The following is a 9,626-nucleotide window of genomic DNA, read 5'->3' as shown; positions in this document are numbered from 1 at the left end:
GAAGGAAGGAGCTTGCTGGAGGGCTACCGCATCATCTATCGTTGATGGGGGATGGGGGCGGCAGCACGACGGTGGTGCAAGTTCACCGAGGAAAAACCGGTCATCGTTGGGGCTAGAGGGATGGCGGCGGGAGGAGGTTCCGGGGAGGGCGGGGCGGTAAGGCTGCGCGGGAGCGTGATCGGCCGCGGGTGGTTCGGCCGCCGGTCCGTGCGGACTGGGGAAGAAGAAGAGCTGGAGGAAGAAGAATGGCCAGGCACCGTTGGATCTTTATCGGATGTTTCAAAAACGATAATTTAAAAGTTAGGCGACTTGTCTAATTTTGACGGAGCGGAGCAGTCCCAAACATGCTGTTGTTGGTGCTGTGTGCTCGCCCATTTTCAGTGTCCACCACACGTCTCCCTCCCTTCGCGCGTAGGCCTCCTTTGGTTTCATCTTCCTCGCTGCTCTTTTCCGATTCAAAACTCCAACCCCCTCTCCCCTCTCCCCAACCCCCCAAACCCTACCATGTCCTCCTCTACCGACGCCATGGCGTCGCCTTGCTCCCATGACCAATTCGACGGTAAGCGCCTCTCCCCACAGCCCATCCCTAACCCTAGCCCCAGCCCAGATCCTATCTCCGCCGCCTCCCGCCGCAGAACCAGACCGTGAGACGGTGCTGAACTACGTTTTCCAGGCGACCTCCGACGACGAGCTCTCCATCTTCAAGGGTACGCTGCCCCCGTCCCAGATTCCGGCCCTGATCCAGTTTTGGTGCTCGAATGCTAACATTTTGGGGGGCCCAATCCGTTGCAGAGCTGGTCACGATAATACTGGACAATGGCAGGGGCCGCCCCAAGGAAGCGATTGAGGAATTGAGGGTGGAAGATGTCGGGCAGCTTGAAGGTTTCAGTGCGCTGCACATTGCGGCCAGTAAAGGGAGTCTGGGGGTGTGCAGGTACCTCGTCGAGGAGCTGCTGGTAGATGTGGATCTGGTCGACAAGGAAGGTCCATCTATCTTCAGAACCCTAATCTATTGGTTTAGGACCCTGCGCACACATTCAGTCTAGGTTTTGTCAAATTGTATGAAGTGCTATTTTACATGCTGGAATTATTGTTCACAAGGGTTGCTTGATCTGTAAGTCTCATGATACCTGACTGTTTTTTGCTTTCTCTGGGTTTGGCATAGAGGTGCATTATGATAATCCAGCTTTTTGAACCAGCTTTCGCCGCGCCTCCAAGCTCAGCACAACACAGTCCAGCAACCATAAACAGAGCCTAAGATTATCTACGTCAGTATGAACCAATGTATCATAACCACCAATATTTATCTCACAAAATTAAATTATGATTTATCATATTCTGTTGTGCTAACTCATGATCATGCAGCTTTATATGAAATGAATCTGTCTTTTTAAGGGAAGAAATTAGTCAGGCTTAATTATGATACTGAATGTGAATACCCTACATAACACCCGCAAAAAAAAAGCCCTACATAAGCACCGCTGATATAAATAATTAAATAGGCTACTCTTTGAGGGCAAATTCTTTATTTTAGGATAGTTTGGTTGTTTAATTATTGCACATATGTATGCACTCCAACTCTGAGGATGCATTTGATTCTTCTATTCGGGTAGTCTAATATCTAATTTTCATGTGTCAGTTCCATTTAACCAATACTCTCTCGAGCATTATGAAAATCCTGCTTCATATTATATCTAATTCGATGGGTCTACTTTGTGTGCTTGGGGAGCCATATCTAAATTCCATGCTCTCAGAGAAGACAGAGCAGTGTTAGGAAACTTCTGCGGTGAGATGCTTTTGAAGATAAGACATACTTTGATACAAAAAAGATCGCATTTCTTGCTACACCGAGAAGTGCGTTGATATAATTTCATTTTTGTCTGTTTGTCTGCTTTATAGGTAGAACACCTCTCTTGTTTGCAACATACCACAATGGGGGTACTGCCGAATATCTTCTTGATCATGGCGCTAATCAAGACAAAGCTGACCACGATGGGTCTTCCCTGTTACATTATGCCGCTGAATTAGGTCCACCTCTATAAACACATATCTCTGTTCTGCATCTCTGCATTGCAAATTGTTTTGTGTTATCTTAGTCAGAGCTATTTGCCTTTGTTTCATATAGTAATTTACTAATATTGTTCTTGTGCTAATAATTTATCTTCAAATCTGATGGTTAGGTTCTTGTGATGTGTCTCTCTATTCGGAAGTACATGTTGTTTTAGACTTATTAGGCTGTTTGAGAATGCGCGACATATTAGGTTTCCAAGTAGAAGTTTGGTGGTATTTCCTGATATACTCTTAGCTGTACTAAATAGTAATCTTGCACACGCTTCTAGTCAAAGTCATCGATATATTTGTGTTTAGCCATTAGCGAAAGTTCTACCATCTGCATGCATGTATTGCATCAAACCAGGGCTCTTTGTGTAGCATAATTACTAATATTTTGAACATTTTAACATGGATATAGTGTCCATTAGCTGTTGTGCATGTGCAATATCGTAAATGTCACCTAATTGGGAAGTCAAATAACCTAATACATGTCACTATAGTTCCAGTCTTACATGGGTGTGGTGTGACAATAATCTGATAACTGGCTTAATAACCTGGTTACCAAGTGGCTATAATCGATAACCTGACAAGCGAGTGGCTCTAACCTGGCAATTAGTAACTAAAAAAAGTTACCGAAACATATCTACGTGGGATCTAGTTTCGACGGTATCATTACAGCAAAGCCAACAATGAGAAGTTGAGCACAGATCGTCAATCGGATACACGATTTGAGAGATAGAGAGAGAGAGAGAGGGAGAGGTAGGAGAGGGAGAGAGAGAGAGGTGCAGGACGGGAAGGCTCCGGTGCAATGCTGCTACCTAATCTAGTCCTTTTATTTTTTTCATTCTCTCTTATTTCTTTTTGTGTGTTCCCTTTCAGGGTTTCCTTGTGAGACTGGCTTATTTGGTTTCTCATATTACATTCTTACATAGAGATAAAAATACCTTGCATACTAACTAGATCCATAAAACCAGAATTGTTGTGTTTGTGAACCAATCTCCTGTTACTGAATTGGAGAGGTCCATGCTGCACTTTTGGAAGTAGGAAGTAGTGAACTGTGAACCTGATGAACCATGAATTGAGTAACCATGCTGAAGATCATGGTCTTATCTTATTGAATATCCCCCTTGATGGGAATTAGGCCCCATCCCTAAATACCCCTATTAAAAATTAACCTAATTATGATTTTTTGGCTTTTATTCCTTCCAATCCAAACAAGTCCGCATTGGGCTTATTGTAGCACATGATCAAGGCAAACACAGGTCCAGGATACACCAGAAACAAAAGAAATTGTCACAAAAAAATACCTATCATCTTACCTTATAAGCTCATGGATTCTTTTTAGAAGAGATTGCCAGAAAACACCTCCCCTCTTTGTAACAAGTTCCGTGTTTTCTTCCAGGCAATTGTGAAATGGTAGAGCTTTTGCTTGCAAAAGGAGCTTATGTTGACCCGGTGTCTGCTTATGGAACACCACTTCATGTTGCTGCTGGTAAAGGGCATTATGGTGCTATGAAGATTTTACTGGACCACAATGCAGATGTAAGTTCAAGTACATACCATTTCTGCCTCAAGTTACTCTACATGTTTCAACTTTAATTATTTGTGTTTTGCAATTTTTTCCCTCGGCTTGTCATGTTCTATTTAATTGATTGTTTATGGTTGCTTGATGCTGCTATGGTGTTTGTGCTGCATAGTTAACTCTTGAAATCATCAGTACAATTTTTCTTTTCTTCTGCGTGCCCCTAGTTAACTCCGCCTATGTTGTCTCAACATAGCCGGTCCCAAGCCCGGGTAAAGGAGGAGGGTTGTGATAGGCTTGGCGAGCCAACGTAAAAACTCAGCCACTCTTATGGAGATGAACATTTTGGGGCGTAACCCTCTCAGCGATGCGCTACATCGGAACCCGGGTGGTGGAAAATGGGCAAGGGCCGGGCCGTCACCCCCAAGGTGGTGTGCTGTATCTTGATCCGGATACGGTGGCAAGTGAGCGAGGATCGGGTCGTCGCATCCTTAGTGGCGCGCTACATCGGCGCCCGGATGTAGTGGAAAATGGGCAAGGGTCTTCGCATTTGACTCAACGAGTGCGAAGGGTAAGGAAGCTAGCCAAGCCTAGGAGGATTCGCTTAGGTAGCTGGAACGTAGGGTCTCTGACAGGGAAGCTTCGGGAGCTAGTTGATGCAGCGGTGAGGAGAGGTGTTGATATCCTTTGCGTCCAAGAAACCAAATGGAGAGGACAGAAGGCGAAGGAGGTGGAGGATACCGGCTTCAAGCTGTGGTACACAGGGACGGCTGCAAACAGAAATGGCGTAGGCATCTTGATCAACAAGAGCCTCAAGTATGGAGTGGTAGACGTCAAGAGACGTGGGGACCGGATTATCCTGGTCAAGCTGGTAGTTGAGGACTTGGTTCTCAATGTTATCAGCGCGTATGCCCCGCAAGTAGGCCACAATGAGAACACCAAGAGGGAGTTCTGGGAAGGCCTGGAAGACATGGTTAGGAGTGTACCGATTGGTGAGAAGCTCTTCATAGGAGGAGACCTCAATGGCCACGTGGGTACATCTAACACAGGTTTTGAAGGGGCGCACGGGGGCTTTGGCTATGGCATCAGGAATCAAGAAGGAGAAGATGTCTTAAGCTTTGCTCTAGCCTACAACATGATTGTAGCTAACACCCTCTTTAGAAAGAGAGAATCGCATCTGGTGACTTTTAGTAGTGGCCAACACTCTAGCCAGATTGATTTCATCCTCTCGAGAAGAGAAGATAGGCGTGCGTGCCTAGACTGTAAGGTGATACCTGGAGAGAGTGTTGTACCCCAGCATAAGTTGGTGGTTGCTGACTTCCGCTTTCGGATTCGTGTCCAGCGGGATAAGCGTGCCAAAGTCGCTAGAACGAAGTGGTGGAAGCTCAAGGGGGAGGTAGCTCTAGCGTTCAAGGAGAGGGTCATTAAGGAGGGCCCTTGGGAGGAAGGAGGAGATGCGAACAATGTGTGGACGAAGATGGCGACTTGCATTCGTAAGGTGGCCTCGGAGGGGCTTGGAGTGTCCAGGGGAAGGAGAAGCGAAGATAAGGATACCTGGTGGTGGAATGATGATGTCCAGAAGGCGATTAAAGAGAAGAAAGATTGCTTCAAACGCCTATACCTGGATAGGAGTGCAGACAACATAGAGAAGTACAAGATGGCGAAGAAGGCCGCAAAGCGAGCTGTTGGTGAAGCAAGGGGTCGGGCATATGAGGACCTCTACCAACGGTTAGGCACGAAGGAAGGTGAAAGGGACATCTATAAGATGGCCAAGATCCGAGAGAGGAAGACGAGGGATATTGGCCAAGTCAAATGCATCAAGGACGGAGCAGGCCAACTCTTGGTGAAGGACGAGGAGATTAAGCATAGATGGTGGGAGTACTTCGACAAGCTGTTCAATGGGGAGAATGAGAGTTCTACCATTGAACTGGACGACTCCTTTGATGAGACCAGCATGCGTTTTGTGCGGCGAATCCAGGAGTCTGAGGTCAAGGAGGCTTTAAAAAGGATGAAAGGAGGCAAGGCGATGGGCCCTGATTGTATCCCCATTGAGGTGTGGAAAGGTCTCGGGGACATAGCGATAGTATGGCTAACCAAGCTTTTCAACCTCATTTTTCGGGCAAACAAGATGCCAGAAGAATGGAGACGGAGTATATTAGTACCAATCTTCAAGAACAAGGGGGATGTTCAGAGCTGTACTAATTACCGTGGAATTAAGCTGATGAGCCATACAATGAAGCTATGGGAGAGAGTCATTGAGCACCGCTTAAGAAGAATGACAAGCGTGACCAAAAATCAGTTTGGTTTCATGCCTGGGAGGTCGACCATGGAAGCCATTTTCTTGGTACGACAACTTATGGAGAGATATAGGGAGCAAAAGAAGGACTTACATATGGTGTTCATTGACTAGGAGAAGGCCTATGATAAGATACCGCGGAATGTCATGTGGTGGGCCTTGGAGAAACACAAAGTCCCAGCAAAGTACATTACCCTCATCAAGGACATGTACGATAATGTTGTGACAAGTGTTCGAACAAGTGATGTCGACACTGATGACTTCCCGATTAAGATAGGACTGCATCAGGGGTCAACTTTGAGCCCTTATCTTTTTGCATTGGTGATGGATGAGGTCACAAGGGATATACAAGGAGATATCCCATGGTGTATGCTCTTTGCGGATGATGTGGTGCTAGTTGACGATAGTCAGACGGGGGTAAATAGGAAGTTAGAGTTATGGAGACAAACCTTGGAATCGAAAGGGTTTAGGCTTAGTAGAACTAAAACCGAGTACATGATGTGCGGTTTCAGTACTACTAGGTGTGAGGAGGAGGTTAGCCTTGATGGCCAGGTGGTACCTCAGAAGGACACCTTTCGGTATTTGGGGTCAATGCTGCAGGAGGATGGGGGTATTGATGAAGATGTGAACCATCGAATCAAAGCCGGATGGATGAAGTGGCGCCAAGCTTCTGGCATTCTCTGTGACAAGAGAGTGCCACAAAAGCTAAAAGGCAAGTTCTACAGGACGGCGGTTCGACCCGCAATGTTGTATGGCGCTGAGTGTTGGCCGACTAAAAGGCGACATGTTCAACAGTTAGGTGTGGCGGAGATGCGTATGTTGAGATGGATGTGTGGCCACACGAGGAAGGATCGAGTCCGGAATGATGATATACGAGATAGAGTTGGGGTAGCACCAATTGAAGAGAAGCTTGTCCAACATCGTCTGAGATGGTTTGGGCATATTCAGCGCAGGCCTCCAGAAGCTCCGGTGCATAGTGGACGGCTAAAGCGTGCGGAGAATGTCAAGAGAGGGCGGGGTAGACCGAATTTGACATGGGAGGAGTCCGTTAAGAGAGACCTGAAGGACTGGAGTATCACCAAAGAGCTAGCTATGGACAGGGGTGCGTGGAAGCTTGCTATCCATGTGCCAGAGCCATGAGTTGGTTGCGAGATCTTATGGGTTTCACCTCTAGCCTACCCCAACTTGTTTGGGACTAAAGGCTTTGTTGTTGTTCTGCGTGCCCCTAGTTGTGTAGTTGTTGTAATGCTACATCTCATCATAGTGTCTTGGTAATAAGCATTGAAGTGCTTCATCCACTTCCCTTTCAAATCCATAGTCTTCTGCGTGTCTTTCCCTCATATAATATTTCCCTGTTGGCTCATCCATCTTCCCAAATAAGCTGTGGGTGTGGCCATGTGAGGGCACTGTTGCCTCCCAAATCATTCTCACTGCTGGCGTCATGCAACATCATCTTCGTTTTCTGGTTGTGGTTCCATATTCATGTTGTAGTAACTTGTCTTCTTGATGGCTGCATTGCTTTTGTTGGGGTTAGAGATCCCAATGACTGGACGGTGATGATTAAAAGATTGAATCTTTCTTGAAACAAAATAGTCTGAATCTGTAAACTAGAATGGCATGCTCCATTAATATTGTGGCAATGTAATTCACATTAGATTCGTATGAGCAGAAAGGCAGTATACCCATGCAATGCTGCTTGCAGATTCCATGTAAAAATCATAAATAAATGCTATGTGGTGGTAATCGTGGCATTATCTTTGGACTATAGGAGCATGTATGTGGGCTCAATGGCATTAGGGCCTGATTACCAATATAATCTTGACAAAAATAACATTCTAACTGATTTTACAGTGGGTGTACCGAATCAATTTTCTTTGCTGAAAGCTTGCTTCATCAGTTTGTTCTATGTATTTACCACTGGAGCTGACATCTTAATATTTCTCCAGTACAACAAGATGGTAAATGGCGTGACACCTCTTATTGTTGCTACAGATGCCAAGTCAATGAAATGTATCAAGCTCCTAGTTAAGGTGTTGTACATTCATCTGAGCTTTGTCAAGTCCATGAATTTTGTTGGGTACCCATTTTCTATGTTTATTTTCCATACTGAACTTGTTTTTTCTTACTTCCTTTTCTGGCATTTGTTTTTCATACTGGCTGCAGCTTTGGCACGCTGCAATTTGTGACCCCTTTGTACCGGACACTTTCTTAACCATTTTTTTTTCTGAAAAAACTTGTGCCATCAATTTGGTCGCTATAAGCATGATGATAACAAGTCAAACCAAAACAACCCAGTTGATCTTGAGCATTCATAGGCAGTGCCATTAAGGTCGTATTCATTCCTGGAAGTGCAAAAATATGAAACCCAGGCCATCTGTAATAGAGATCTGTACGTTTTTTTCGTCTGTGATAGGCTGGTGCCAATCTCAAGGAAGCTGCAGCATATACAACTCTCCACGCGGAAAAAGTGGTTTCAGATTAATTTCTCAATTGCATAATGGAGGATGTTGATGCCAACCGTGATGTTCCTTTTTATGTGAGTTAATCTCTTCGCTACTACTTGCAAAAATAGTTCTAAGAATGTGCTACAGTAGGAGCTCATCATTGTGTTCCTAGTTCGTAAAGATGACATTCTGCCTTCCCCATAAGTGGCTGAGGTATTGTGGCTGGGGAAGACATCTGCATATGTGCCATGTTGATATTAATAGTTACCTAAACATGGTACCAGTTCATGACAATTTTGCCGGTAATTTTTGTACTTACAGTACTGAGCATGGATGTTAGGAGATTATCACGAGCACTCGTAATATTAGGCTTGTGTAGTCATAGAAATTTGAGAAAAGATATGCTTATGTAATCAAATCCTTTCCCCCTGTATATGTACAGCAAAATTTCAGGCAGTTCGTTCATATTTTATATATCGAATGCATCCTGCATAGAATTGATTTAATTGATGTTCTGTATGGTTCAGCAGGGGCCTATGCTTAAACGGAAAATCATGACATCAGGGCTTATATCACGAGGGAGCAACTCTTTAAAGAACAAGGATTATGTTGTCGCAGCAAAATTGTACAGTAAGGTATGTTAAAGCACCATATATTTCTTGCTGTGTTTAGCCTTCCAGCATTTCATTTTATGTCGCATGCATTATAGTGGGCTACAACCTGCATAGCTCCCAGTCTGAAAATATTTGAGGTTCACAACTTAATATATGATTTCGAAAGGACCGTATCCTGGTTTCGCATTAATTGTTGAATGCATAGTCCGAAGTAATACTTTTGGGCAACAATATACCAAAATACCTGGAGCTCCACATGGAGCTGGGTGTCGTTTATCAAAACCTTTGAGTCATGGGAAGGTTCGTACTGAAAGGGTCCAGGGCGTAGACTCCAGCTGGCTTTGTTATTTCTATAATAACTTAATCAGATTTTGTTCAGAATCGGGTTCAGCTGATAGTATGCAGTGTCTTTCTTTTTGTTGCTTTGGTCATGTATCTTCTCAATTTTGTGGTGCAAAGCACTCATTTTGTGATAATGGATATGGACTTTGAGATATTCTTGTACTTCCACTCAGGTATAGTCAGGAAAAAAGTGTCACCTTGATGACTGGTGCAATTTATGTGAGGATGTGATTAGGATTTCTGTGTACTGACCATTTTTTTGTCAGACAACTATATTATTGTTTTGGAGTTGTGTTGCCTTGCTTGCACTTGTCTAAAACACAGGGAGGACCTACTTTGTTTTTTGTCTCAATTAA

General features: G+C 44.5%; 1 protein-coding gene across 2 annotated transcripts in view; it reads left to right on the top strand.

Moving 5' to 3' along the window:
- Positions 1-402: 402 nt before the first annotated feature.
- LOC119281769 (small glutamine-rich tetratricopeptide repeat-containing protein 2-like) overlaps positions 403-9,626 on the top strand; it is a 12,883-nt gene continuing 3,659 nt past the window's right edge. The window contains exons 1-7 of one of the 2 annotated variants that reach the window (XM_037562210.1): positions 403-707; positions 793-1,786; positions 1,900-2,028; positions 3,455-3,594; positions 7,817-7,900; positions 8,284-8,406; positions 8,842-8,949. In XM_037562210.1, coding sequence (XP_037418107.1) covers positions 8,368-8,406; positions 8,842-8,949 — 147 coding nt within the window. In that variant the 5' untranslated portion in view covers positions 403-707; positions 793-1,786; positions 1,900-2,028; ... (1 more) ...; positions 7,817-7,900; positions 8,284-8,367. The remainder of the gene's footprint in view (positions 708-792; positions 1,787-1,899; positions 2,029-3,454; positions 3,595-7,816; positions 7,901-8,283; positions 8,407-8,841; positions 8,950-9,626) is intronic. The other variant, XM_037562215.1, reaches the window with a different exon arrangement.

This window comes from Triticum dicoccoides, chromosome 1A (genome assembly GCF_002162155.2).
Source record: "Triticum dicoccoides isolate Atlit2015 ecotype Zavitan chromosome 1A, WEW_v2.0, whole genome shotgun sequence".
Classification (NCBI taxonomy): Eukaryota; Viridiplantae; Streptophyta; class Magnoliopsida; order Poales; family Poaceae; genus Triticum; species Triticum dicoccoides.
This window is presented reverse-complemented; position numbering and strand designations above follow the sequence as displayed.